This window comes from Ceratotherium simum, chromosome 9 (genome assembly GCF_057802395.1).
Source record: "Ceratotherium simum simum isolate JZ-2026a chromosome 9, ASM5780239v1, whole genome shotgun sequence".
NCBI lineage: Eukaryota > Metazoa > Chordata > Mammalia > Perissodactyla > Rhinocerotidae > Ceratotherium > Ceratotherium simum.
Window position 1 is genome coordinate 45,344,531 of NC_141908.1, and position 25,838 is coordinate 45,370,368.

Here is a 25,838-nt window from a genome sequence, read left to right on the forward strand (position 1 = left end):
GTTAGAATGGATAAAGGGTAAAGAAACTATTATGTGTTGACATCCTTGGGGAAGGCACATTTTATACGCATAAATACCTGTTGAAAGTATAGATACACTTTTTAGAAGTACGTTTGCAACACCATACTATCGATTAAAATGCTGCAAAAGGGATGTTATATGAAGAGAAAATAGTTGTGAATTTGAACTGCATGCTATCATTTCCATCCTGAAGGTAAAGAATTGAATATTAATAAAGCACAGAATGAAAGTTTTCACAGTGATAATGCTTCCCATTGTAGTTTGAAAAAAAAAAAATGGCAGACCTGTATTGTTGCATTTTGATACTAGCAGGCTTTCTGGAAAGCAATTAAATTGCCTTGCCACCTCAGTTTTTAGAAAGCAAAAGGTTAGAAAATACAATAAAACTGTATATTATTTCCAAAAAGAAGTGAAAGTCATTGGACTGTGAGATATTTGAAATCATATCAAAAAGCAGAATTTATGGCCTTATGAGTTATGGAAAAGGAAATTGAATTTTGTGTTTTATTTTTAAAACACAGCCACTAAAAAGGTGTTTCCATAGTAACAAGGTCAATACCAGTAGCCATTACAGACCTTCCTTTTTTCTGATAGTGGATTTAAAGACCTTTTTCAAATACCACTTTAAAACCCCTGTGAAAAAGTACAGCTTTTCTGATCATTCATCTGAACCCAAAATGAGGAAAAACACACACGGAGTATTGAATTTCTCATGTTTTATGGATTATAAGTGTTCATGGCTGTCATATTTTCAGAAAGAAGCCTGCCTGACTAGCTCCTAAGCCAACCACTGAACATCAGATTTGATTAGCCTGACTGTACATCTGGACAAACAGAAGTTGTTTGCAGTAGTATTCAAACAGAAATAAAAGGCAGCACAGTATTAAAAAACACACTTTAACATCTAAATATTGAAAGAGTTAAGTAAATAATCCCTGTTATTAGAGAAGTTTCAAAGGCTCAGATAAAAATATGATATCACCACTAGAGGAAGGTTAGAAAGATACAGGCCATATTTTGTTTGCAACAGAAATAAATAGCCCTTTGGCCATAAAATCAATTCATTTACGCCACCAGGAAGTGGCCTCTCCTTCCTCTTTCCTTTGTATCAAGATACACTGCCTATATGATGGTCATTTGTATTGCCTTATCTTCCCCACTAAGCTGTGAGCCTCTTGAGAGCAGAGATAATTTATTTCTCTTTGTATTCATGATAATATCTCATGTAACATTTTGTATATAAAAGACACTGAAAAAAATAAGTAGAGAATGAATCATGAAAAATAATGACACAACAGCAACTAAAATAACACAAAATCTCTGGTCTAATTTTAGAAACGATGAGTAAATTAAAACATGTCCTTATGATTTTAATTTCCTTAAACCAAGAGGCTCTAGATCCTTGTTCACAGAATCACCAACTGTTAAATAATAAATCCAATTCCCTGGCCCCTAGACCAAATCCCTCAACATCTCTGCAGGTGGAGCCCCAGCATCAGTATTTTTTAAAGTCATTTACTAAGGTGATTCTAATGTGAAGCCAGAGTTGAAAATCATTGCTCTAAACTGTTCTCCTGGGGCTCAATTAATGATTAATTTATTTATCTCCAACTTTTAGCTACCTTTTTTTTCTCAATATTGCCTCATAGTACTATATTTACCAAATCTATAAGATCTTTTATTATAACCTAATGATTTGTTCCCTAGAATCACTTTTCATAAAAAAAAGCTTCAGTTAAAACGGTTGTCATATACAATCAAAATTTTGAACCAAAAATTATTTGTAGAGCCAGCTGTGAGGGCCTAGTGGTTAAAGTTTGGCACTCTCACTGCTCTAGCGGCCCAGGTTTGTTTCCCGGTTGAGGAGCCACACCACTTGTCTGTCAGTTGCCATGCTGTGGCAGCGGCTCACATAGAAGAACAGGAAGGACTTACAACTAAGATATACAACCTAACACTGGGGCTTTGGAGAGGAAAAAAAAGGAAGATTGGCAGCAGATGTTAGCTCAGGGAGAATCTTTCCCTGCAAAAAAAAAAAAATCTTTGACATTAGACTCCTATTTAAAAAAAATTATTATTTCTTGTATTCTGTTCAATATACTTACTAGCTTTTTGTTGCTGTGAATTCAGCTTTTGAAAACCAGAGCTGAATACAGTAACAATATAAGAGACACTAAATAAATGTCAGTAGAATTTAATGTACACTTTTATGCTTACCTTTCCTGGGCCTGTAATGCCTTTTATCCTCTCATCTATCTGGAAAAATTCAGATTCATTTTTCAAAACACCAGATCATATTTTTCTTCCTGCAGGAAGCCCTCCCTGATTCAGACAGACTATTAAGCACTCTTTGCTTTGGCACTGCCAGTGCCCCTTGTTTATGCTTCTATTTTATACTGCTCCTACTATACTGTCATTTCTTTTTCTTTTTTGTTTTTAAAATAAGTCCCTTCTCCATACTTATTGTGAACAACTTGCAGCAGGTGCTGACTTAGCCTCTTGGCTCTTTTCCTCTCAGGGCACAGCAAAATAGCTAGAAACAACAGGCATTCAATAAGTGTTTACTAAATAAAAGAATAATGGCCATATTATAGTGAATCAGGTGCATTTCAAAAACACTATTGCTATGGACTGAATTGTGTTCCCTCCCAAAATTCTTATGTTGAAGCCCTAGCCCCCAGTGTGATGGTATCTGGAGAGGGGGACTTTGGGAGATAATTAGGTTTAGATGAGGTCATGAGGGTAGGGCACTCTTGATGGGATTGGTGCCCTTTTAAGAAGAGACACCCAAGAGCGTACAGTCTCTCTCACTCCCTGCCGTGGGAAGACACAGCAGGAAGGCAGCCTTCTGCAAGCCAGGAAGAGATCCCTCACCAGAGCCCGACCATGCCGGCAGCCTCCAGAAGTACAAGAAAATAGATTTCTGTTGTTTACCCCACCCAGTCTATAATATTTTATTCCAGCAGCCCAAGCTGACTAATACAACTTTGAACTGAGTTTGTTATTTGAAGAGAACATTAATATAAACATTATAGATATTTATGCTTTTCCCTTTTATTTAAATCCTTTGAAAAGGTGTTTGTTTTTTCAAAGAAAAGGCCATATCAAATGCTGCTAGACTACATACTTCATACTTCCTTCCAAACAAATTTGAGGCATAATTTTTGGTATTTTCCTGATAAACTCAGAAGCCTGAAACAAGCATATACAGTCAAAAATGAAGTGAGTTTGCAGAACAACAATTAGTCAACAGGAAAAAAGTTATCTTGGGGACAGCATTACCAATTATAGCTATTCACCAGGTTTCCATTTTTTCTCACAGATAACATTCATTGAAGACCTGATGTGTTCCTTGCACTGTGCTAGACATTACATCTTAAATTAACTTTATTTTTTCTTATTTAGGATAGAATCTAAGGTCTCATGGAAACTGCATAATGTATTATTTATTCAACAAATATTTATTGTGCATTGTGGGAATCCAATTTTGTGTATAAAGCCAATTTAAGCTAGTTTCCTTCCAGCATTATCTTGGGACTCTGAATATAAACTACCCAGTCCTTACCTGGTGAATCGCTTCTATAATCAAAGCATAAAAATTGTGTAGTTTAGATCAGCAGTACCTACACTTTGAATTTCTTGGATAAGTAACATTTTTAAAATTTGGGGAACCATTACCAAGTCGCCGCCATTTTTTTGGCTCGATAATAACATTAAAAACAAATAAACACCACTATCAGCTATCACCATCAGTTTGCAAATGATAAGGCATTTTAACACAAAATAATTAAAGAGTATAATCTTAGTAGAGAGGATAAAGGGTGGTTTTCAAAGTGACTGCATTTTGTTTAATGGACAAAAACATACACTATCTTGTTTATTATTCTCATTTCAGCCTAGACTGGTGAAACTTTAAGAACAAATCCATCTCTGAGGTAGATATAGAAATTTCTGCCCAATTTACCACTTTGCTTTCTGAGAGCTCTGCTTTGTTCCTATTTCTCGCTATTCACAATCCCTTCCCGGTTCTAATTCTTAGGGCTGGCCGTTAAAATAATAAGTAAACTCAGTTTACTCTCATCAGCCATGCAGGGTCCAACTGAAAAATGCATGTCCACTTAGATATAATTATTTGCTCTCATTTCGTCAAATACTAAAGATGAATGATGTTTCTGGTACCATAACCACTTTATATTTCAGCATTTATAATATGTCATATAAATATCTATGTGAAGCTATAAATTGAAGACCAACTAATATAGCAACAAAACTTACATGTACGGACCCAGTGAAACTACCCTTGCCATTACAATTCCAAGAATCAGAGTTGTTAAAACTGTAGAAATAAGAGAGATCTGCAAAAGAAAATGTAAAGATATTGTCAGTTTAGACTAGAGATTATTTTATTGAAAATATTAGGTATTTCTCTTTTTACTTGAGTAAACTTATGTACAGTTTTTTAATATATAATTCATTAGTAGTTTATTCTTATAAATTGGTGTTGATAATCTTAGGCATGTAACTTCTTATCAGATCACAATCTTAGTTTTTTCCCCCTAAATAGGAGACCAAGTACCACATATGACTATTATTGTAATCTTGCAACATGGCTTTAAACGCTTTTAGCAGCTTCCTGTGTAGACTACAAAACTGGTGATTTTAGTTTATGCGAGTAAAAGTGAAATTATGTTTTCTTTTTTCTTCAGGCCGTATTTTAGTGTTGACTTGCACTGCTTTCCTATCTATACTTGATCTTCTGCTTCTGTCTTTATCTAACCCTCTCCCTTCAACACAACCCCTCCCACACCCACCCAACCCACTATGTGGTTTTGCCCTTTGGTCTGTGTTTCTAAGTCTTCTTTGCTCCTTCCTTTCTCTTCTGTCACTATTTCAACTGGTTAAAATATTAACTGCTCTGTATGCGTATGTGTTCTGTGCACTCATTACATTAGATCTCTGTTTCTGCTCTTAATTTTTTAATGGATAAGCTCACTTTAGGCTTTTTTTTCTCTGATAAGAAAAATACGATATAAAATTGCTTTTATTTCATTTGATTGTCATCAACTATGTTTTCTGGGTTGTTAGCTTTTAACTAGAAAGAAGGTTCTATTATGAGTCCTCTGATCTACCAAGGAACAGAGATATTAAGTAACATTCCCAAGGTCACACAGCCAGAAACCGGCAGAGGAGAACTCAAATGCAAGCAGTCTGACTCCAGATCAGGGATCCTAATTACCCTGCTTTGCTCACTGGGGAGTTTTATCTAGATATTTCAGTATGAGACTTCTAAGGGACATTTAGGGAAAAAATGTATCATATTAATAATATGATATAATATTAATAGTTTTCTTTTTCATGAATGCCTTGCTTTCTGCTCTCAAAACATAACATTTATGTCTACATTGAACACGTGAAATGGAAAACAGTTCGGCTATTTAAGATAATTCACCCAAAAAAGCATCTTTTGATACACATTTATTTCTGGATGAATGTTAGGGAAGGAAGGCAGAGTGGTCAAAACACGCTGGAATACCATCTCCACTCTCAGCTCTGCCTGGAAGGAGAGACTTCTTCACTGTGGATACACATCAAACATCACAGTAAAAGTAAAATTCTGTGTTGGATTTTTAAAAATAGAATATAAAAATGCCAAATGTATAACTTCAAAAAAATTTTTTATTGGAATGCTTGGCATCATGTAGATACAGCACCAAGAGTATTTTGGGTAAAATACAAACATTCCTTGAAAGTAGGAAAATAAAATACAGCCAGATAAAGGCTAATCTATGCAGATGAGCATATGTGGTGAGCTGACCAATTATTCGGTTGGTTTCATTAGAAAGAAATCAGCATTTCTCTGCAGCAATAAGAATCATAAATATTTGCCAAATCCTCAACAATTAATCAATCAACACATTGACATTTAAATTCACTGGATGAAAAATAAACACAATAGACATTGTAATTTACAAAAAAAATTTTTTAAGGCAATGAAGTGATTCATCCTTACTTCTTAAAGTCAATTTTAAATTGCTTTAACTACTATCTATAAAAAATTATAGAACATTTTTTCAATAATTAGGCTTGGTTTAACTATAGTTCTTTATATTTTCTAAATTTAAAGTGTGCTGACATCAGAGTATTTACCTTAAAAAGGAAAAAAAAAGACATATTTACTTCACACTTATCAACTATTTATTCATCGGTTCCCCAAAATAAGCTAAAGATTCAACTAGAGTGTAGCATAATTATAAGTAAACTAAAAGAAACTAAAGATGAATATCGTAATTAAGAAGTTGGTCCTATAGACAGCAGTTTGACAAAATTAGTGCAGGTAACAAAGAGCATTTCTGTGCCTAATTAAAATGTAAAAATTACCTTTCCAAGCTTTGCTATTTCTCGGTACAAAGACAAAGGCAGAGTAAAGGCAACCGTGGAAAGCACAATAATGAAGTGGCGACCAATAAATACGTTTTCAGGATCAACTAAAACACAATAAATATTAGAAAGTGTTTATAGCATGAGTAACACACCAGCGACACAAGTAAATAGCCAAACATTTAATTATAAAAATGACTTTAATATTAAATGCTACCTAAATGACAAAGATTTTAAGAGTAAATAAATTCTATAAAACCATGTAAAAATAGAAAGAATTCACAAAAATGTAAATAAAAAATAACTTAAGGATGAACCTATAGTTCAAATAATTTTATATTTTGCATTTAAATTATTTTAATAGCCTCCTAATCAGTTTCCCTGCTTCTACCTTCTTTTGTCCTCTCAGAGTATACTCTTAATCTAGAAACTACAGAGATCCTCTCCAAAGGTGAAAACATTATGTCACTTCCTGTCCAAAACCCTCTAATGGCAAAACCCTTCATTGAGAAAGTAAGCTACACGAGGACAGGTCATTTTCTGAGATGGTTTTTTTTCTTTTTTTTTTTTTGCTGAGAAAGATTCACCCTAAGCTAACATCTGTTGTCAATCTTCCTCTTTTTCCCTCCCCAAAGCCCCAGTACACAATTGTATATTCTAGTTGTAAGTCCTTCTAGTTCTTCTATGTGAGCCACCACCCACAGCATGGCTACTGACAGATGAGTGCTGTGGTTCCATGCCCAGGAACTGAACCCCGGGCCATAGAAGCAGAGTGCACCGGAACTTTAACCACTAGGCCATCAGGGCTGGCTCTGAGGTGTTTTGTTTTGTTTTGTATTGTTTTGTGAGGAAGATTAGCTCTGAGCTAACATCCATTGCCAGTCCTCCTCTTTTTGCTGAGGAAGATTGGCCCTGGGCTAACATTCACGCCCATCTTCCTCTACTTTACATGTGGGACACCTGCCACAGCACAGCTTGATAAGCAGTGCATAGGTCTGCGCCCAGGATCTGAACCTGGGAACCTTGGAGTGCGCCAACCCAACCACTACGCCACCAGGCCGGCCCCAATGTGTTTTATTTTTTAAACTTCTGTATCCCAGAGAGATTTGGACAATAAAACTTCAGCAAAATTTCAAACATCAAGGTTTACATAAAAATATTCACTAAATTTCTATCCTTTTGTTGAGAAAGAAGTGTTTTCCCTGAAGGAAAGTAGACAGAAGCAACTTGTTGGATACAGAAGAAGTCATAGAGAAGCTGCTGAGATCTGGTATACACCACAGACTCTTAGCTATCAGAATGAACAAATAATTGTGTGTGTGTGTGTGTGTGTGTATCATCAAACACAACCAAAATTTGTAAACATAAAACAAAACATACTTACAAGCATTTATATACTTTTAAATCTGTGCTAATCACAGTATTCACTTCAGGAGCTATATATCTATTCCAGTGAAGACGTCATTGTTTAAATATTTTTAGCTCATATTGAATTTCTTCAGAGATCATGTTACCATATTTTTGAAATGTCCTCAATGGTACCTACCAAGTCTTTGTGCATTAATTTTTGGAAAGTTTAAAGTCTGTAGAAGTCAAGTCTGTCAAATAAGTGAGTGTGATTAAAAAAAAGTTATCACTTTAAAAAATGAGACTAATTTTCTTATATGGCTAATAAACTAACTTACAAGGAAGTTCCAAGATAGGAATCTCAAAACGGCATAAATTTTACACACACACACATACACTACAATGGAATACTTAATCATTGGTATTTGTTCAACTCAGCCATAACTAAGCAATCATCATATAGTTGTGAACTGAACAATAAAACAGGAGGTTCAAGTTCCAAAAACCCTGAACTCAACTATTTACATATTTCTGGTGAACATAATATGAACTAAATTATTTGTATATCTGTTTCTATTTACATCTTCAAACCGTTTGTTCTACTAAATATGTTTGGTAGAAAATATATTTCCTTCACTGGGAAAATTCTAAGGCCTAGAAAAACGCCAAAATAGTCTGCTATGAATAGCATGTAGGAGCCTAATAGCTGAGGACCTCCTTCAGCATCAACGATATTTTTCACTAATGATCTAATGATGAGGTCTATTACCTTTACTAATCTTCCAACAAAAATCTACCTGAATAAGCATTTTAAATGTTTAAACAGTAGTCAAGAAAATTGAATACTGAAATTTTTGAAAAATTGCAAATTATTTAAACATACTACTTCTTACACAATATTACTTTGACTTATATCAAGAACCAAGGCTTTGGTTATCTGCAGAGAAGTATAAGCATTTGCCCACTTGCCAGTCTAAGGCATCGGTGATATATTTCAGGACAAAAAATACACCTTTGCTAAGGATTTTATCTACTTCTAAAAATACTTTGGCATCATATTATGCTTTACAAGATATACAAACAAGGCATACATTATAAAACATCAGATTCAACAATGGTGAATAACCTGTGATAAGAATAAAGTGTGTTCTTAGCAATGTGACCTATTTTTTTAAAGTCATTTTTGGTGATTATAAAATTAATAACTAGGAAGGGGTTTCAAAGGGAACTTTAGCCTTATCTATGATGTTTTATTTTTATGAGGAGTATATATTTATATACTATTTGTAAAATAAAAAATCAATAAAAATTAATGATCAAAATGTTTCTTTCAGGGGAAATTAATTTAATTATGGTCTCTCTCACTGTATAGTAGATACTATACAGAAAACCGAACTGCCGGTAAAGCAAATAGGATAGATCTCTGTTATGATATGAGAATGTGTCCCTAATATACTACTAAGAGAAAGAAGCACGTTATAGAACATGACGTATAGTGTTATCTTATTCATATGCATATCTGCAGGTACATGCATTCTTAAAAACTCTGACAGTATACATTAAAAAAGAAGGAAGGAAGTTGTTGGAAGGACTATCCCTACCTGGTTGTCTGAAGAGAAAGACATTATGAGTATGTTCTATCTTCTCTATTTTGCTTCTCTGTGTTTCCTAATATTTTCCTAATAAAGATGAATTACTTCTCAAATAAGAAAATGAAGTGAAAAAGGGTTTTTTCCCTAAATTAATGCACGCTCCTTTGAAAAACTGAAAAATAACAAAAAATTCCCACAATTATAAGGTAACCACAGTTTACATGTGAATATATTTTTCCCTACTTATTTATGGAAATGGAAAATTTACATAATTTAGATCATATTGTATATATGGTATTATATTCTGCTCATTTTTTCTTAGCATGCTATCCATTCACATGATCTCAGTTTATGAAAACCTGATTTGGAGGTTGAGGGCTAGGACAGAAGCTGCAGATAACAGCGAACGGTGTTGGGTAAGCTTACTATATGCTAGGCACTGTCTGTAGTATCTTTTTTGTTTCACACATAATTCTATAAAGCAGGTGATACTTTAATTCATAATTTAGAGATGAAGAGACTATAACTCAGAGAGGGCATTAACCCTCTCAAGGTCACAAGCTAGTAAGTAGTGGGTCTGATTTGATGGTCAAGTCTCCCTGATTTCAGTTTCCACTAAACCCTGTGAGAGGAATAGGCGTAATTTCTAGTTTTAGGTTTTATTTTGTATGTCTCTAGAATGAGGGATTCAAACACTAAGGGGAAAGGTGTTTTTGCATCAGTTTCAACTAGAATGACAACTATAGAGTTAGGTCACTATGAAACGGGGATTATGTGGCTTGGATGAGATGCTCTTCAAAGCAAAAAGACTCATGATCTCTGAATTATTCAAATAGCCATGATATGGTGAAAGAACAGGGAATGAGGTTGTGGCACATGCTTAAAAGGTCTGCTTGAAATGTTCATAGGGGCAAATATTTTACTTCTAAATTGTTATGAACCACATTATGAATAACTATATAAAATAAATATATTGACTTACCTCCTGGGATTCTTTGGAAAACTTTGCTCAAAGTATCTCCAGTTATTATGTTGTAACTTATCATAGCTAAAAACATGATTAAAATAATAGTCACCAACAAGCCATCACATATTTCATCTTGAATAAAGTCATCAGTTATTACTTCCTAAATATTGGCATAATACAACTTTTAAATATATACTGTGATTATGAATATGTACAACTTTAGAAACAAGTAGATAACAGATTTACGGGAGAATATCAATTTGTGCTGCAAAAAGATTTTCACTTTACAAATTGATTCTTTCCAGAACATCTTTAATAATAGTGAGTTTCGGTAGTCATTTAAAATGCGATTTGTTTTGTTATTAAAGTTCAGTTTACAAGCACTTTTTCTGGAACACGTGTATTGCTCAAAATGAGGGAACAACAATAGAAAATTGTGAAGGCTCCAAAATACCCCCTCATTTGAAAAAAGTAAGATTTTGGGAAATTATATTCTTAGCCTTCTGTGGAGACATAAGGAGCTAGTGGTTTGAACAATAGCTTCTGTATTACTGATATAAAAAATGAAGTCAGACCCAGCCCTCATGGACTAGTGGTTAAAGTTTGGTGCTTGGCACGCTCCACTTCAGCAGCCCAGGTTCAGTTACTGGGTACAGAACCACGCTGGTGACTCGTCTGTCAGTGGCCATGCTGTGGCATTGGCTCACATAGAAGAACTAGAAGGACTTACAACTAGATTATACAACTATGTACTGGGGCTTTGGGAAGGGAAAAAGAAAAAAAGGAGGGAGGAAGATTGTCAATAGATGTTAGCTCAGGGTGCGTCTTTCCTAGCATGAAAAAAAAAAAAATGAAGTCAATTTGGTGTTGGTGAATGTTAACATTTTACTTATTTAAGAAGTGCTAGGTGACAATTTCTCCATTATGCTACAAACTTTAAATAGTATGTTGGCCTTGTACATGGCTTCCACAAATCCTTAGGTTTTCAAAAAAACATATTTCAGCCTTAGAAGAAACCTATTATTCCTCTCATTCACTTTTAGTTCCAGATCATTCTATTTTTCACCAAACTAGGAAAGCACAAGCATTAACCTAATAAAAATCATCCTCATTTTGTTTCAATGTAATAGTCAGAAAACTAGCCAAAAGGACCAGAAAATAACGGAAAAACGGCTAAAGATGTAAACATTTAATGTGGAAAATATTTCAACTGCTAGTATTCTTGAATGACTAATGAACACTAAAACTACTTTATTCATAAATGGCTGTATTTTTATGCAAATAATTACAATATTCATTTTCACACTCATCTTACCTATAAAAGGATACAAAAACTGTAGAACTGAGAGGAGGAGATACCCTGGAAAGCCGAAGGTTTTATTGACCAAAGACTGGTAAGTGTCTGTTCCAGAGAGAGTCCCTCCTTTTATCAATAAAACCAGGGAAAAGTCTGTGGCAAAAATAACAATTAAACAAATGTCAGATTACATTTAATACAAAGATTTTTCATGTTTTGACTTAAAGAAGAAGGGAAATTTTAAAGAAGAGTTTAATTTAATGCTACAGTAAATTAGCATGACAAGGCTTATTTTCTTTTCATAAAACATTACCTTTCATGAAATGGTACTGTTTCCAGTTATATATTTTTCAATCAAGATGCAAATATACTTATATCTGTGCAACGAACTGCACAGAAGAGAGCAGGCAGACTAGAGTTAAAACATCAGTTTTCCATTTTACTTTCCTAACCTAACCAACGCAATGACTATTAACAGGATGTGGCTCAAATGCCCAAGGAACAGAATATAGGTAATCAAATATTTCATAAGCATCCAACGTGTGAAGACTGAGAATGAAAAATGCTGTAAGCATTCAGAAGAAACATATATTTAGGAGAATCAAATCATTTGTTATATAACAAAGTACAACTAGTAATTTTATTTTACGTTATTATGGTTAAGAGAGAATGCTAAGAATTTTTTTTTTCTTTTGAAATTTACATTTTAGAGAGTTAAGTTCCAATTTTAGAGTTGAAATTAAAGATAAAAAATATATAAATTATATAATTAAAAGTTAATATTGCTCTCTTTTTTTTCATTTAACTCAATGTTCTCTGAATACCTACTGAACAATGCTGCAGTCATATTGGATACACAGCTATGCATAGGGTGTACTTCTTGCTTTCTTTTTGCTCTTGCTCATGCTTCTATCACACGTGATTTCTTTTTCATCATTTAAGTAATGTGGAAATGCATTAAAATACAAAGAAGAAAATATAAATCATTGCAATATGGTTTCCACCTTGATTCCCTTCCATGTCATTGAAACTTCTTTCAAGAAGTTCATCAATGAAAACTAAGTGCTGGGAGGTGACATCAATATCATGGCGGAGTGAGTTGTTCCCTCTATTTCTCCCCTTTAAGTTACAACTAAACAAACATTCATTAATGAGCAGAGGATTCCCTACACAGCAGAACAGGATGTCTGAGATATCCACACAGCTATACAGCTGAAGGTGGGTGTACTGAATCCCCAGGAAGCAGTGGAACTAGGTGAGTGGACCCCTTCCCCTTCCCAGAGGGTGCGATCCGGGTTGTGGGTCCTCAGACAGCAGTCAGCGCAACTGTAAGAGGAGGCGGGGGCAGCCCAGCCCACAAGCGAATGCTTTTGGAGTGGTAGCCCAGCCCATGGGAGTGCCCACCATGCCACAGCACCTTGCCCATGGGAATACTCCCCACAGAGTGGCAGCAGCTCAGCCTCTGCAAATGAGCCTGCTCACCAAACGCAGCCACTCAACCAAACTGCCGGTGAGCACAGAGCCATCCTGCACATGAAAGAAAGGGCCATTCCTGCACAGTGCAGCAGCTCAGCCAATCCCTTGCTGAGTGCAGCAGGCCCACTTGCATGAGAGCAATATGCCGGCAGAGCACAGAGGCCCTGCCTGTGCACGCATGCGTGACCTACCAAGTGGCTGCGGCCAGCCCACACAAACAGAGAAGCTCTACTGGCACAACTTCCAGCAGATGGGGGTGGGATCAGAAACACAGCTCCTCCCCTGCCAGTGGTGGCAGGTGGAATCTGCAACCTCATACTACCATAAATGTTCCAGCAAAGGGTCAATTCATCAAACACCATGAAGAATGATAGTAACATTTCAGAGCAGAAGGAAAATGACAAGTCTCCAGAAACCAATCCTGAAGTAACAGAAATTTACAATCTAAATGACAGAGAATTCAAAAGAGTTGTCACAAAGAAACTCAATGAGTTACAAGAAAATTCAGGAAGACAGTTCAATGAGCTCAGGAATAAAATTAATGAGCAGAAGGAATACTTCACCAAAGAGATTGAAGCTCTAAAAAAACCAAAAACAGAAATTCTGGATATGAAGAATACAATTAATGAGATAAAAAATAATCTAGAATCCATAAAAAATAGAGCTGACATCATGGAGGACAGAATTAGTGAATTAGAGGATAGAAATATAGAAATGCTTCAGGTGGGGGAGAAGAGAGAACTAAGATTTTTAAAAAAATGAAGAAATTCTTCGAGAAATATCTGACTCAATTAGGAATTATAGGGATTATAGGGATTATAGGTAGTCCAGAGGGAGAAGAGAGGGACAAAGGAGCAAAGAACTTGTTCAAAGAAATAACAGCTGAGAACTCCCCAATCCTTGGGAAGGAACTGGACTTACAAGTACATGAAGTCAATAGAACTCCTAATTACGTCAATGCAAAAATACCTTCTCCGAGGCATATAATATTAAAACTGGCAAAAGTCAAGGACAAAGAAAAAATATTAAGGGCAGCAAGGCAGAAGAAAATAACCTACAAAGGAACCCCTATCAGGCTTTCAGTGGATTTCTCAGCAGAAACCTTACAAGCTAGGATAGAGCAGAATGTATGTAAAAACAGCAGAGTACACACTCTTCTCAAGTGCACGTGGAACATTCTCAAAGATAGACCATATGTTGGGAAATGAGGCAAGCCTCAATAAATTTAAGAAGATTGAAATTGTATCAAGCATCTTTTCTGACCACAATGCTATGAAACTAGAAATCAACTATAAGAAAAAGGCTGGGAAAGTCAGAAATATGTGGAGACTAAAGAACATGCTACTGAGCAACCATTGGGTCAATGAAGAAATCAAAGGAGAAATAAAAAAATACCTGGAGAAAAAGGAAAATGAAAACACAACATACCAACTCTAATAGGATGCAGCAAAAGCAGTACTAAGAGGGAAATGTATAGCAACACAGGCCTACTTCAAGAAACAACAAAAATGTCAAATAAGTAATCTAAACTACACCTAACAGAACTAGAAAAAGAAAAACAAACAAAGCCCAAAGTCAGCAAAAGGAGGGAAATAATAAAAATTACAGCAGAAATAAATGAAATAGATACTAAAAAAAAACAATAGAAAGGATAAATGAAACTAAGAGCTGGTTCTTTGAGAAGATAAACAAAATTGACAAACCCTTAGCCAGACTCACAAAGAAAAAAAGACAGAAGGTGTAAATTAATAAAATCAGAAATGAAAGAGGAGAAATTACAACAGATACCACTTAAACACAAAAGAATATAAGAGAATACTATGAAAAACTATATGCCAACAAATTGGATAACCTAGAAGAAACGGACAAATTCTCAGACACATACAACTTCCCAAAACTGCATCAAGAAGAAATAGAGAATCTGAATAGACTGGTCACAAGTAAAGAGATAGAAACAGCAATCAAAAACCTCCCAAAAAACAAAAGTCTAGGACCAGATGGCTTCTCTGGAGAATTCTACCAAACATTCAAAGAAGATTTAATACCTATCCTTCTCAAACTCTTCCAAAAAATTGAAGAAGATGGAATGCTTCCTAACCTGTTCTATGAGGTCAACCTTGCCCTGATACCAAAACCAGACAAGGACAACACAAAGAAGGAAAATTATAGGCCAATATCACTGACAAACATAGATGCAAAAATCCTCAACAAAATATTGGCAAATTGAGTACAGCAATTTATCAAAAGGATCATACACCATCATTAAGTGGGATTTATACTAGGGACACAGGGATAGTTCAACATCCACAAATCAATCAATGTGACATACCATATTAACAAAATGAGAAATAAAAATCACATGATCATCTCAATAGATGTAGAGAAAGCACTGGACAAGATCCAATATCCATTTATGATAAAAACTCTCAACAACATGGGTATAGAAGGAAAGTACCTCAACATAATAAAGGCCATATATGACAAACCCACACCCAACATCATACTCAACTGTGAAAAGACTGAAAGCCATCCCTCTGAGAACAGGAACAAGATAAGTGTGCCTACTCTTGCCACTCATATTCAACATAGTACTGGAGGTTTTGGCCAGAGCAATTCAGCAAGAAAAGGAAATAAAAAGTATCTGAATTGGAAAGGAAGAAGTGAAACTCTCACTGTTTGCAGACCACATGATTCTATATACAGAAAATCCTAAAGAATCCACCAGAAAGCTATTAGAAATAAACAACAACTACAGCAAAGTTGCAGGGTACAAATCAACTTACAAATTCAGTTGCATTTCTACACATTAATAATGAACTAGCAGGAAGAGAACTCAAAAATACAATCCCATTTACAATCGCAACAAAAAGAATAAAATAACTAAGAATAAATTTAACCAAGGAGGTGAAAGACCTATACACTGAAAACTATAAGACATTATTGGAAGAAATCAAAGAAGACATAAAGAAATGGAAAGATATTCTATGCTCATGGATTGGAAGAACAAACATAGTTAAAATGTTTATACCACCAAAGCAATCTAAAGATTCAATGCAATCCCAATCAGAATCCCAATGACATTCTTCACGGAAACAGAACAAAGAATCTTAAGATTTATATAGAACAACAAAAGACCCTGAATAGCCAAAGCAATTCTGAGAAAAAAGAACAAAGCTGGAGGCATCACAATCCTTGACTTCAAAATATACTGCAAAAGTATAATAATCAAAACAACAAGGTACTGGCACAAAAACAGACACACAGATCAATGGAACAGAATTGAAAGCACAGAAATAAAACCACACATCTATGGACAGTTAATCTTCGACAAAGGAGCCAAGAACATACAATGGGGAAAGGAAAATCTCTTTAATAAATGGTGTTGGGGAAACTGGACAGCCACATGCAAAAGAATGAAAGTAGACCATTATTTTACACTATACACGAAAATTAACTCAAAATGTATTAAAGACTTAAATGTAAGACCTGAAACCGTAAAACTCCTAGAAGAAAATATAGGCAGCACACTCTTCAACACTGGTCTTAACAGCATCTTTTCAAATACCATGTTTGCTTGGGCAAGGGAAACAAAAGAAAAAATAAACAAAGGGGACTACATCAGACTAAAAAGCTTCTGCGAGGCAAAGGAAACCATGAACAAAACAAAAAGACAACCCACCAATTGGGAGAAAATATTTGCAAGTCACATATCTGGCAAGCGGTTAATTTCCAAAATATATAAAGAACTCATCCTTCTCAACAACAAAAAGACAAACAACCTGATCAAAAAATGGGCAGAGGCTATGAACAGACATTTCTCCAAAGAAGATATACAGATGGCCAATAGGCAGATGAAAAGATGTTCAACATCGCTAATTATTAGGGAAATGCAAATCAAAACTACAATGAGCTAACACCTTACACCTGTCAGAATGGCTATAATTAAGACAAAAAAAACCCAAATGTTGGAGAGCATGTGGAGAAAAGGGAACCCTCATACACTGCTAGTAGGAATGCAAACTGGTGCAGTCACTATGCAAAACAGTACAGAGATTTCTCAAAAAGTTAAAAATAGAAATACCATATAATCCAGCTATCCTACTACTGGCTATTTATCATCATGAAATCAACAATACAAAGAGATCTATGCACCCCTATGTTGATTGCTGCATTATTCACAATAGCCAAGATGTGGAAGCAACCTAAGTGTCTACCAACTGAGGAAGAGATAAAGAAGTTGTGGTATATATATAATGGAATACTATTCAACCATAAAAAAGACAAAATTGTCCCATTTGCAACAACATGGATAGACCTTGAGGGTATTATGTTAGGTGAAATAAGCCAGACAAAGACAAATATCATATGATTTCACTCATATGTGAAAGATAAACACATGGATGAAGAGAACAGATTAGTGGTTACCGGGGGTGGGGTGGGGGGGGTGGTGGTGGTGGGATGGGCAAAAGGGGTAAAGGGGCACATATGTATCCTGACGGATAAAAACTAGTCTATTGGTGGTAAACACGATGCAGTCTACACGGAAACTGATATATAACAGTGTACACCTGAAATTACACAATGTTATAAAGCAATACAACTTCAATAAAATAATTTAAAAAAAAAAGGAAGTTCATCAATGAGCTCCAAGTTGATAAACCCTACTGATATTTCCTAAACTTTCATCTTATCTGCTCTTTCGGTAGCATTTTTTTCCTGTTTACCACTCCCCTCTTTCTCAACCATCTTCCCTTGGCCTCTGTGACATAGCTTTCTCTTGGATTTCCTCCTACCTTTTTGGTCATTTATACTCAGTTTTTCACTAGTTTCTTTTACTCTGCTCAAACCCTGGATTCTTAGACTTTTTTCTCACTCTTTGAGATGTCCCACTGTGATCTTATTCATGCCTGTGGTTTCAATTTTCATACGATGTTACTAATCTCCAAATTTGTATCTCCAGCCCAGACTCCTCCAAAACTCCAGATTTCTACATCTAGTTGTCTAATAAACACTTTAACTTGGAGATCTCATAGGAGTTTTGATTTTAAACGTCCAAATTCTAATTTACATGTTTGTTCTGGAACCTGCTTCTCCATCCACATTTCTCTAAACTGTGAATAGTATCAACAGAAACTTGAGAATTGCCCTAGACTTCTATCCATTATCTTCTATATTCCTTTGGTCACCAAGTCCATTAACTACTGCATCATAAATTATTCAACTGTACCCCCTCATTTCTAATCTCTAACCTGCTTTTTTTTTTTTTTGAGGAAGATTGGCCTTGAGCTAACATCTGTCGCCAATCTTTCTCCTTTTTTCCTCCCCAAAACCCCAGCAGATAGTCGTATGTCGTGGTTGTACATCCTTCTAGTTGCTCTATGTGGGACGCTGCCTCAGCACGGCTTAATGAGTGGTGCGTAGGTCCATGCCCAGGATCTGAACCAGCGAACCCTAGGCCTCCGAAGCACAGCATGTGAACTTAACCACTACACCACCAGGCCGGCCCTTCTAACCTGCTTTATTTTAGGGTTTAGGCCTTTGTCATTTCTAGCGTAGATTACTGCAAAACCTGCTACTAGCTCTCCCATGCACCAATCTGGCCCTCCATCAAGACATTTTTGACATCCCCTTTCTACCAGGACTTTCGTGACATTCCTCTTCTACCAGATGGATCTAACCACGGCGTAAACCTGTTCATGTCTTCTGCTTAAAATCCTCCAGGAGAATCCTCTAATGCTTTTGGATAAAAATCAACTCCTTTTCATGAGGCAGAAAAAAATTACGTATTAGCTGTGTGATCTTAGGTGAAGGACTTGAATTTCCTGAGTCTCATCTGTCAAGTAGGGCAATACACCAACCTGGAAGAGTCTGTGAGGACTATGATGTTTAAATGTCTGCTACAATGCCTTGCATGTTACACAGGCAAAATGAATGAGAACTTGTGTTATTTTTGGTTATTTTCTATAGGCTGCATGTGGTGGTGGAAAAAGCATTACATTGGAAGTCCAATAACAATGATAATAATAATGATAGCCACAAAAATACTAGCAAATACTTTCTGTGTGCCAGGCCTTTTTCTAAATACTACGTATATTAACTTGCTTAATCTTCACAACAATCCGAAGTAGGCGCTATTATTATCCCCCATTTAATAGACGAGAAAAGAGAGGCACAGAAGGTTAAGCAAATTCCGAACTTCACAGAGCTGGTAAGAAGAGTCAGGACTCAGACCCTGGTAGTCTGGGCCCCGAATCCATGCACTTAAGCAAAATCGCAGCTCTGCTGCCAATAACTGCAGACCTTGGGCAGGTCATTTTAACCTATTAAAGTCTCAATTTCCTCTTCCATAAAAGTAGAACATGAATACCTACTTCATGGAGTCAGAAGGCTTAAGTACAGTGGCTGCACTATGCTCAGCATCAAGCCAGTCCTCAGGAAATGGTAATGATTATCATTACACGGAAGCCTTCATAAATGCCTCTGCAAACCTCTCTAACTTCGTCTCTCTCCACTCACCAACATCAACCCTATACTTTAGCCAGACTGATTCACTTACACAGTTCCCTTTGCATTTTCACATTTCCATCTGCTCAGAGAACCCTTCCATTTTCTTTGCTCACTCACATTTTTTCATAAACAGTCAGTAGAGGTGTCTTTTCCTCCCTAAAACATGCTTGCTCCTTTGAGGCTGGGTTAAATGCCAGTATCCCTATCATCATGCACATATTTTTATTATGGTATTTTTTCATGAAGTATTATAATTATGTGGTTTTGTCTGCCTGACACACCACATTGTGAGCTTCACGTAGACGAGAATAATGTCCTTCATTGCTATGATAGCATCAGTGTCAGTAAATATTTGTGGAATGAATCAATGATCAATATAGCAAGATTTCTAGATGTCTACATAACTGATTCAAATTCAATGTGATAAATGACCTAATAAATATATTTAAAAATAGTCTGTAAGCACAAAGGATATAGCAATTAATTATTTTCCTTTGTTTAAAACTAGGAAATCTTCATAGAAGAGTTGAGTAGTGCCTTGAAGGATAAACAGGGTTTCACCAGGTAGGAAAGAAAAAGAATATCAAGCAGGAGACTACCCATGGGAAGGCAGCGTGAAAGTATATTCTATAGGTAGGGAATGGAATAGTCCAGAATGGCTAACACATAAGTTCCACACATGGCAGCGTTGGTGACAAGGTGAAAGAGAAGTTAGATTAGTGAGAGATGAGGCTAAAAATGCAGACTGTGGCCAAACTAGAAAGAAATTTGAATGCAACAATTTTTTTCTGTTGTCATTATAGAGTCTTGGAATGTTTTGATTGGGGGAGTAACAGGGATAAGGCCAAGATTTTATAAAGATAACTCTTGCAGCAATGTGAAGGACTGATCAGAAAGTGGACAGATGCTAAAGGCAGGAAAATTGAACAGTAACTTATTGACCAAGGAAGAGAATCAATGAGAACTTGAGTAACAGAGAGGGGGTGGAAACCAATTTCATAGATGTTGAAAAGTTTTGGTGAAGAACTATATGCTTGAGATGAGAATGCTGAGTTTCACAGAAGTTCAAAATGTATTACTCAATGTTAGCAATTTGCTAAGAATTTAGTCAATAATAAGTGCTTTAATGTACTTGTAAAACACAGGCTATAAATACATCTCTTAAAAGTTTTAGAAATCTCAATCACTATAACATTTTGATCTCACTTTAAATACACTGTTTGCAAATTTTAGATAATCCATGAATGAGTCTATGTTATTCAACAGGAAAATTTTTTTCTAAATCATTATGTATGCTTGGACAATAAAAATTATTTTACTCTAATCAACAAATTTGAAAATCTTAAAGCAAATTAAAATAAAGCTATTTGCTTAACTATTTATCATTCTTTCTTGCTCTCCGACGTTTCACAAACATGAAAACAGAATTTAGAAAAGCTACCTGTTGATCTGGACATATCTCATCAGAAGCCTTAAAAAGACAAAAGAATAATTGTAGAGACAAGCCAATGTGTAGTTACAGTGTCAATTTAAAGAAAAGTTCAGTATTATACCTTACTTGTAGATTGTGCTCTTAAAAGACTAAAAAAGAAATAAAATGAATCATAGTCAATAATTTTTTTTGCTTCTGTGTGGTCATCCTTTATCAAAATTATTTAAGGATTTTGATCATGCGACTAAAATAAGAGCAGCTAATTTCCACTGATGAGTAACTTTGCAGTATACGACTTTGCAAGGACTGCTCACAGTCATTGCTGTAGGCTTATGTATAGCATCCGTTGAGAAAGTTACTCACACTATGATCTATTTATGTATAATGTGATTTGGCTTTGGTAAACTGTCCATTCCCCTCAAGTATTGAATCCTTGGGTGATATATATATTTTAATTTTTTCTATCTACTGGTTTTGCAATGTGTGTAAATATTTACAATGCACTTAAATAAGCCATGGTTATTATGCCGGGTGGAAATTAATAATTCGTCAGTGCTGATTTACTGGGAAACAGGAAATTAAAAACATCAAGGGTAAATCCTTGAATGGGATTTTTTTTAGTGTGATAAATGCTCTCAAGAATAGAATGCAATTTTTAAACACCAGCAATTCTGAATAAGCACAAAGTTATGGGTCCCACATTACTAAGTTATGGGTCTTAAACTGCAAATTAAGAGCTGTAGAAGCTAAAAGCAGCTTAGATTTTGGGAGCAGGGGTGGTGAGAAGAAAGCAGGGAGGAAGAGAGTCCAGTGCCTCTGCAGCTCTGACTTCGGTATCTACCGCATGCTTTACTCTCTCTTCCTTGGCCAGAGGAAAAATAGCAGAGTTACAGGCTGGCCTTGGAAGCCTGAGATTTTACGAAGGAGGGTATCTGGTCAGGGTCTACGGAAGCCGAGCTGAGGCAGAGATTCTTGGGCGAGGGATTTGAGGGAGTGCTTTCAGGAGAAGCGGAGTGAGAGGATAGGGCAGGGGAAACAGCTCAGCAAGGATGCAGTCTCAGGTGGAGACGAGCTGCAGCCTAGCCCTGCGGTGGTGGCGCTCTGGAGCTCACACATTGGTCCCTCCTGGAGACAAGGAGCCCAGCTTTGGGGTTTCTATCAGTCATTGGCTGAAGGCTGTGGAGAAATGGTGGCTAGGGGTCATAACCTCACAAGAAGGCAGTGCCATTGAGGCCTAGGTCAACACTCTGGAGAAGAGGGCAGCTGAGGTGTTCTGCATTACCTGGTAAAAGGGCATCTAGGTGACCACATAGCGCGTCTGCCATAGCAGCAGCCACGGCAGGTGGTGTCTGTTCGTGATTGCTGCCTCTTTCACAGTGATCCTAAGGTAGAGGAGAGACCCTGTGTTTGTCCTGAGGTGAGCTGGTGGGTTGACAGGGCAGGGGTGCGGACAACAGGAAGAGGAGATGATTATGAGTTGTAAAGCCTGCACTTAGACAGGGGGAGTGGCAAAACGTGGGTGTGAATAAACATGTCACATGAAAAGTGGGTGTGAATAAACATGTCACATGAAAAGAGGGAATCAGAAGAGAAGAAGTGATGTAGAAGCACCTTCTTGTTGCACTTAAAGGGAGTGGCAGGCAGGGAGCCTGGGAGGGCATGGGCCAGGTGGGGAGGGGGTGGTTAACCCTGCTGGTAGAGCACCACGTGCACAAACATAGCTGGAAAAGCTTGCTCATTCGTGTGCACCTGTCCATGGTTTTTGTGGGAAAGGAAGCCCTGACGTCTACACTTTCACAGCACAGTCTCTCTCAGCATTAATCAGCCTTTAAAATGACTCCTCCATCTACCACTTTCTGCAGAAAGTGAAAAAGGCACATGAGAAGGATTTAGGCTTGGTAATATATAATGCCTTTCTAATCCGTTCAGAGGATTAGCAAGAAAAGTAAATCTCCTCAGACACAAATGTCTAAATTCTTTAGGATTCTTGGATGCACTTTTTAATTAGGAAATTCAATGGCAGGGTGTGCATGTCTGTGTGTGTGTGTAAAATAGTCATCATACAATTTCATTTGCAGGAATAAGCAATCATATGGTATTTTACCTGTAACATATGAAACCCAGAATAAAAGCAATATTCCCAGAGGAAAGCCAGCTTGCTTCATCGAATAAGGTAATCCTGAAAAAACATAAGATGCCCCACCCATCACATTAATAAAACATACAGAAATACAGAAGTTTTTCCCCAATTCCTATATATAATAGGCTAAATAAATTGAAGTGTTCATATGGCATAGTTGTAAACAGTGCACATGACTACTAAATTTAATGTTAGCATATTAATACTTATTTCAGAATAAAATGTTGTAAGTAAGGACGTGTAAAGAGAGCAAGTTTATGAGGTGATGGAATAAGAATAAGAAAGCAGTAAATGAAAAATAGATGCCAGTTCACACAAATAATAAGGGGAACATATGACCTGGAAAACGCAGAGAGGAATGACCCACAGCTTTCCTTATGTGCTGGCTGGGAAAGCAGAGGACAAGTGCACAGAAGGGTTATGGGATACAAGGAAAGATCCCCTCTGGACTGAAAACAGGTAACCATGTAGGAAAAGGAGAGAAAAATGAGGTGGCAAAGTACTTTTTATAAAGCTGAAGGGGGTATATAAAATTATTTCTTATGAATTTTTTTGGAAATAGATGATTTTAGATTATGGACAAGAAAATATTTAAAATAAAATATATTTAAAATATCTCCACCCAGAATTTTTACTCTCTGAAAAATTTTCCCTTAAAAAGCCCTGCTAAGCATAATTAAGAGGTACTTTTGTTGCTGACATGGATCAACTTCCATTGTTCACATCAGGAATTAAGTCTGGAATTCTGCCAAGCAGAGCTGCCCACACTGCCGTGGTACAGGGAGGCAGGACTTCAAACAAGTCCTTGCCCCTTCTTGCTACTACTTCACCTCAGGTACTTCCATTTTATGTATTATTTGAAAAAAAAAAAAAGTCTATATATGGAAACAATAAAATCAAGAAACGCATCAACTTGTAAAACATAAGAAAAATGACTCAATCCAGATAAACTTTCAAGGTGACCATGACTAAAATGTCAAAACTTTATAGAAAAAGTAATATTCTCGATGAGTATTGCAGAATTTTGTTTTGTCCTTGGTTTTTCTTAAACTGGATATTTTCAAATAACAAAAAGAATAATAAGCACTGAAAAAATAAGCCTTTATGACTATAATGCAATGCACTTAATTTTGTCAGAATTTCCCCCTTGCTTCAAATTAGGAAAATATGAGCTGCTCATTTCTTTCAATTCTGATTATTTGGCTCCTTTGTTAAAAAAAAAAAATCACACGTTTTCATTTAACCAATTTCTATTTATTGATTAAATGATATTTAAAATTAATATATAATAATAAATTTGTGCTTTAAAATTTAATACTATAGAGATAGGTAAGGAAATATTGTATGGATTTAATTTTTCACAAGATTGTTATGTTTACACATTACGCTTTTTGTACCTCCAATGTTGCCTCATATCTGGAGATTTTACACCTCTAGAAGGTCATAGAATGGCGATTCAAACAATAGCGCACACTTCAAGAAGAGGAGAAAAAAGTAAATTTGGTAACATTACCAATTGACCACGAAGCCTATGGAAAAAAAATTTCATCGTCGCCCATATGCAGCTCCACCTTAATCTGCCACATATAGAGGATGCTCTCAAATGTGGAAGGAGGGTGAACCGCAACCCCATCTTCAGCATAAAAGAGACTGATGTGACGTTTATGGTTACATGGGAAAAAAAGGAAGGTTTTTAAAAAGGAAGAAAATTACCAATTTTATCACTTAAGATTTTTTCCTTGAAAAATAACCAATGAACACTAGCAACATTATGAGACTTAAATTTGACCTTTTCATTAAAAAAAAAAAACACCCAAAACACTTACCTATTATACCAGATCCTATAATCGAGTTGACAACATTAAAAACAGCAGCCGACTGACGACAAGTTTTCCCTTTGTGCTCATGTTCAGAAACGAGGGTTTCTCTGTCATCTAGATTGCTCTATTTTAATATAAAAATGGCAATTAAGCAAATATTTACTAGCTCAAAGAATTAGAAAAGTATCAGACAAATACGCGATGTAGGAGACTAACACGATGTTAGTAGTAGTAATGTTATGTCAATAACGATAAGAAAATGATGAGGATAATAATAAAGAGTAACAATAATAGCTAGTAGTTCAACAGAGCTTTGTAAACAAACTCCATCCTAGAATGTCCAAGTTCACGGACTGTTGCATGGAACCCAAGAGTACAAGATCTGTTAGGATGCCAGTGATGTGGTTTTGTGACTTTAAAAGGGTTATATTGAAAAGTGCCTGCCAAGAAAAAAAAAAAGTCAGATCAAAGCGAATTTTTTTCTCCCGGACAACTTTCCGCGGTGCTAAACCAAGACCCTAGGCGAAGGCAGCCACCTCTGCAGCAGGGTGAATGAAACTTGAGAACCTGCCCCAGTCTCCAGTTTTACCTGCGGCCGGACGACGGGCTGCTGTCCCTGGTAGCCCATGGCTGCACCGGGGTCCTCAGCAGGTGGACGGTTGTCGGGTCTGGGTACAGCCCACTCTGGCGGGGCCAGCCTCCTCCGCGACCTCGCACACCCGGGGTCCGCGCGCAGCGGCAGAGCTGGAGCGAGCGGTTCTGCCTGCGCCCTGGCCCCACCTCCGCGGGCCGCGCGGGCTGCAGCCCCGAGCTCGCTTGGCTGACGCAGCCCGGGGCGCTTTCACCTCGGAGCTTGCCCAG

The 25,838-nt window shown here is 36.5% G+C and overlaps 1 protein-coding gene across 2 annotated transcripts in view; it reads right to left on the bottom strand.

Moving 5' to 3' along the window:
- SLC38A11 (solute carrier family 38 member 11) overlaps positions 1-25,605 on the bottom strand; it is a 56,160-nt gene extending 30,555 nt beyond the window's left edge. The window contains exons 1-7 of one of the 2 annotated variants that reach the window (XM_014786028.2): positions 25,567-25,605; positions 24,984-25,101; positions 23,122-23,196; positions 11,621-11,755; positions 10,321-10,386; positions 6,400-6,506; positions 4,297-4,376 (exon numbers count right to left, since the gene is read on the bottom strand). In XM_014786028.2, the coding sequence (XP_014641514.2) occupies positions 4,297-4,376; positions 6,400-6,506; positions 10,321-10,386; positions 11,621-11,755; positions 23,122-23,196; positions 24,984-25,101; positions 25,567-25,605 (620 nt within the window). Of the gene's footprint in view, positions 1-4,296; positions 4,377-6,399; positions 6,507-10,320; positions 10,387-11,620; positions 11,756-23,121; positions 23,197-24,983; positions 25,102-25,566 lie in introns of those variants that run through there. The other variant, XM_087434945.1, reaches the window with a different exon arrangement.
- Positions 25,606-25,838: the final 233 nt, after the last annotated feature.